General features: G+C 57.9%; 1 protein-coding gene across 1 annotated transcript; it reads right to left on the reverse strand.

The window, feature by feature from the left end:
* Window positions 1-1,328: 1,328 nt before the first annotated feature.
* On the reverse strand, window positions 1,329-2,208 carry CLDN3 (claudin 3). Its single transcript, XM_006859702.1, has one exon. The coding sequence runs from the start codon at window positions 1,992-1,994 to the stop codon at window positions 1,329-1,331; it is 666 nt and encodes a 221-aa protein (XP_006859764.1). The 5' UTR covers window positions 1,995-2,208.
* Window positions 2,209-4,502: the final 2,294 nt, after the last annotated feature.

Raw genomic sequence — 4,502 nt, forward strand, 5'->3', positions numbered from 1 at the left:
GGTAAATGGCACCATGATTCTGCCCATGACCTAAGACAGAAAACTTGGGGCTACTCTAGATTCTTCCTTCTCTCTCCTGCACAACCAACAGGCTCTCAAGCCCTGCTTTCTTACCACCCCATCTCAGGCCCTGCCTTAGCCTCACTGTCCTTGCCTTACTTCTGACCACATGCAGCATGCTGGGATAACTGTGTGGCCTTGTAGCTGGTCTCCCTGCCTCCACCTTCCTCCCTAAGACTCCCAAATCAGGAAAGAGTATTTTAGGGTATAGTTCCTACCGGGTACTTCCCTTCCTTGACTCCCATTAGACTGAGGTACAAAGTCTGGCAATGCCCACATGAGATGCTCCATGACTTGGCTGCCACTGACCCCTTGAGCTTTATACCCAACTTCCTGTCTTCCCCTGCAATTCAGCCATACGCAGTTTCTCATTCTCTGAGCACAGCAGTGGACAGGCCCCTGTTCTCATTGGCTGCCCTTGCAGAGCCTGCCCTAACGCACAAGTGCTTTTCAACCTTGTTTACCTCCACTTAGGGTGCCATACCCCATTTTGAGCTCCCCTCTACCTCCCCTGGAGCGAGTGAGAAGAGTCTGCTCAGTTTGCCCTTTGGTGGTGTGATTTACAAAAACCCTGAGTCTTTCGATTTTCTTTTCCCACAAATGGAATCACAGATTTGAAGTGCCCCTCGGTGGGCAGCAGCACTCTGGAGGGTGGACCGCAAACCCAAACGGCACCTCCCTGAGAAGCGGGTCCCTGACACCCCTTCCCCCACCTCCCTCTGCAACCGTTTTGACCATAAGCCGCCTAATTCCGTTCACAACACCACCTTTCCGTTTATCCCTGCCCTTTTCTACCGGCCCTCCTGGCAGCCGGCGAGCAGTAGGAGTTTGCGGCCCGGGAAGACACTGAGGGGGAGCTCTGCAGGGACGTGAAGACCTGCCGATGCTCAGGACAAGGAGGCGCCGGTAACTGCAAAACAAAAGACTTTTATTGAAAAATATCAAGTAGCCCGTTTCAAGGCTGCCGATCCCCGCCCATCGCCGGCTTTGGGGCTGCGGACCGACGGGCTGGACAAGTATCGGCGGTCGCCTCAGCCTCCTGCTCCAGAGGCGCGAGGTTTCCATGTTCGTGCGAGTGGGCCCCAGCGCCCCACAGTCCCGCTCCTTCCTTGTGCGGAGAGATGTCGGCTGGGGAAAGGAGTGTCCGGTCGGGCCCTTCCAGTCTAAAGGGGGCTGCCTGGCATCTGGGGTCGTGGGCGGGTCTCTGAAGCAAGATTGCACCATAGACTGGGTGGGCGCTCCCGCTGTTGGAAAGGGGGATCTCTCCCTCAGACGTAGTCCTTGCGGTCGTAGGCGGTGCCGGTCCCAGTGCCGGGCGGGCCCATGGAGCGCGGCGCGGAGTAGAGGATCTTGGCGGGCGCGTACTTCTTCTCGCGCGGCGGGCAGGAGCAGCAGAGCAACGCGCCCCCCAGCAGCTGCAGCGCCGCAGCTGCCCAGCCCACGTACAGGCCAGCGCCCATCTCGCGCTTATGCGACTCGGGCACCAGGGGGTTATAAAAGTCCCGGATGATGGTGTTGGCCGACCAGGACACCGGTACAAGGGTGAGCAGGGCGGCCAGCAGGAAGAGAACGCCCGCCACGATGGTGATCTTGGCTTTGGCTGTGTCATCCTGCACGCAGTTGGTGCACTGGGCGCCCACGAGGGCAACCAGGACCCCGAAGACCGCCAAGAGGATGGCGACGACCAGGAGCGCGCGGGCCGCCTGCAGGTCCTGTGGCAACGCCAGCAGCGAGTCGTACACCTTGCACTGCATCTGCCCGGTGCTCTGAACCACGCAGTTCATCCACAGGCCCTCCCAGGTGATCTGCGCCGTGATGATGCTGTTGCCGATGAAGGCCGACACGCGCCACATGGGCAGCGCGCAGCATACGATGGTGCCCAGCCAGCCCAGCACGGCCAGCGAAGTGCCCGTGATCTCCAGGCCCATGGACATGGCTGCGGCGTCAAAGTTGGGTCCGCCGGGCGGCTCCGGATGCCGGACAAAGAGGGGCCGGGCCGCGGGGCCGGGACCTGAGCTGCGGCCGACCGACGGACGGTCGGTCCCAAGGATAGATTCACGCACTGCGCGTGCTAACGGCTCGGCTCAGCGCGCTGGCGCCGCTGCTGCGCGGACACCTGTCTTAGCTCTGTGGGCGGGCGGCGGCTACTGGGCTGGCGGGGAGCTGGGGCCGGGGCGTCTTAGCTCGGGGCCCAGCGCTCGCTGGGGGCGGGCGGGAGGGGCGGAGCTGCACGCTCTCGGGCTGGGGACAGTGACGTGGCTCCCACCCTCCTCACCTTCCCGGGAGTGGCGCACGGGCGCGGGGGTGGAGGGGTACTCCCGAGGGTGGGGCCTGTTATTCCCTCCCTTCCAGTCCCCCCGCCCCTCGTCCCCGCTGCTCAGAAACCAATTCCCGAGGACGCCCGAGGATGGCGGCTGCGGCGTCAGGGATTTGGGATGCAAACCAGATTTTGCTTGCCCTTCCCCATTTTTGACCCCGTTGGCAAGAGCAGCGTGGGGTTGGGGGCGCTGCTAGCTTCCTGAGGACTCGGGACGGGGAGGGCCCAAGTGGGTGTGGCTGCACTGTTTTCCGAGTTAGCGCCGCGGACCGGCTCCTGGGTCTCTCCAGGCAGCATCCGTCGTTACACACTGGCGGCCTGATGCTGGCCCGTGGGGGCCACAAGCCAGGGGCCGCCCGCCGAGACCCCCGAGGTCCGCCTGAGACTAGTGGGGAGCTCAATTCTTCCAGTCCTCTCCAGCTCTGCTCCTCCAACTTCTATCCTTTTGCAGTGACACTGGGATCCCTGGAGCTTACCGGTCTTCTCTCCCAGGCCCCCTCCTACCGAGACTCTCCCCTCAAGGAGCCTGGGCCCGCCCTCCTCTGAGTCCTAGTCAGTGCCAGGGCCCAGTTTGGTGAAGGGTTGCTCAAAGAAGTTTGATCCAGCCAAGAGTAGGAAGTCTTCCCTCCGCTGCCAATGTCCTTGTTCCTACTACTGGGTTAGCCCTCACTCTGCCTAGAGCTCTTCAAGGGCCTTTGTGAGTGGAAACCCCACTCCTCACAACTGCCAGTCTGCCTACCCCCACCCCAATTTATTTCTCTAACTCGTCTCCTGTATTACCCTCACTGCAATGCGTGACCACCGGGCTAGTCTGCCAGTGTGCTGACTTCCGCCTTTGGTCCCCTAAGCTTGCTGTCCTCTCTGCATGGAACCCTACTTTCCCCTCCCCACTCCATGCTCATTGGGTCGATTCCTTCCCTCCTTCAGGATTCCCCCTTAGTGAGGCCTTTCCTGTCCATCCTATTTAAAATTGCAGCTCCTCTGGACTTTGAACCACAACACTGGTGGTTCAAGCCCACCAGCCACTCCATGGGAGATAGAAGAGCTTTCTGCTCCCTCAAAGATGTACAGCCTTGGAATCCCTCTACAGGGTCACTATGGGTCGGGACTGACTCAGCAGTAGTCACACCAACAACATTGATCACTATCTGACATAGTCTCTAAAGGAGTCCTGGTGGCATGGTGGGTTAAGCATTGAGCGGCTAACCTTTGAGTCAAAATCAGCAGTAGGTTTTTTGGTTTTGTTTACACAGACTCCTTACTTTTCTTATTTATCTTTTGTTGTCTCTCTCCCTGCTACAGAATGTCGGCTCCAAGAGGGCAAAGACCTTGCTAGCTTTAGTCACCGCTGTGTCCCCAGTGCCTACTGGGTAATGGCTACTCAAGAAATATGAGTGTTTGATTTTGTGACTGGAATGAAGAAAAGGTGTCCTTTTTTCATACTCTCATAGCCTTGCCTGCTAGGCTTTCCAACAGGAATAAATGACTGATAATGAGATGCCATTGGGGTTACCTGAATCAGGGGACTTCGTAATATAGTAGGACCCAAGGTAGTGTAGGACTCCTGGTGTGGCGCTGTGGGTTAATGCATCAGACTTCAAAGCCATTTGAACTGTAAGACTAGCAGTTCAAGCTCACCAGCTGCTCTTTGGAAACCCTATACAGGGTCGCTATGGGTCAGAACCAACTTGATGGCATTTAACAACAACAACAACAACAAGGTAGTGTAGTAGTTAGGAGTCGGGATGCTAACCTCAAGTTCAGCAGTTTGAAACTACCAGCCATTTTGCGGGAGAAAGATGAGGCTTTCTGCTCCTATAAAGATTTACAGCCTCGGAAACCCTGTTCAGGGTCGCTATGAGTCAGAACCGCCTCCACGGCACATCACCACCACCACCACCACCAAGGACTCTTCTAAGTGAAATGTGAACAGTCATTGAGCTTGACCTAGAGGTTTCTCTGGTCTGCCCTCATCTCACAGATCATAGACATGCAGTCTGTTCCTCTTCCTTCAGTGAGTGCCCAAGCCCTGGGGTGATAGGCACTCAGGGCCAGAGGCCATGGAAACCAGGATCCTAGTTCTTGCAGGGGCAAAGGTTTCGAGTTGGATCTGTTGGGGCTGGGC

The sequence above is a fragment of the Chrysochloris asiatica genome, unplaced genomic scaffold (genome assembly GCF_000296735.1).
Source record: "Chrysochloris asiatica unplaced genomic scaffold, ChrAsi1.0 scaffold00034, whole genome shotgun sequence".
Taxonomy (NCBI): domain Eukaryota; kingdom Metazoa; phylum Chordata; class Mammalia; order Afrosoricida; family Chrysochloridae; genus Chrysochloris; species Chrysochloris asiatica.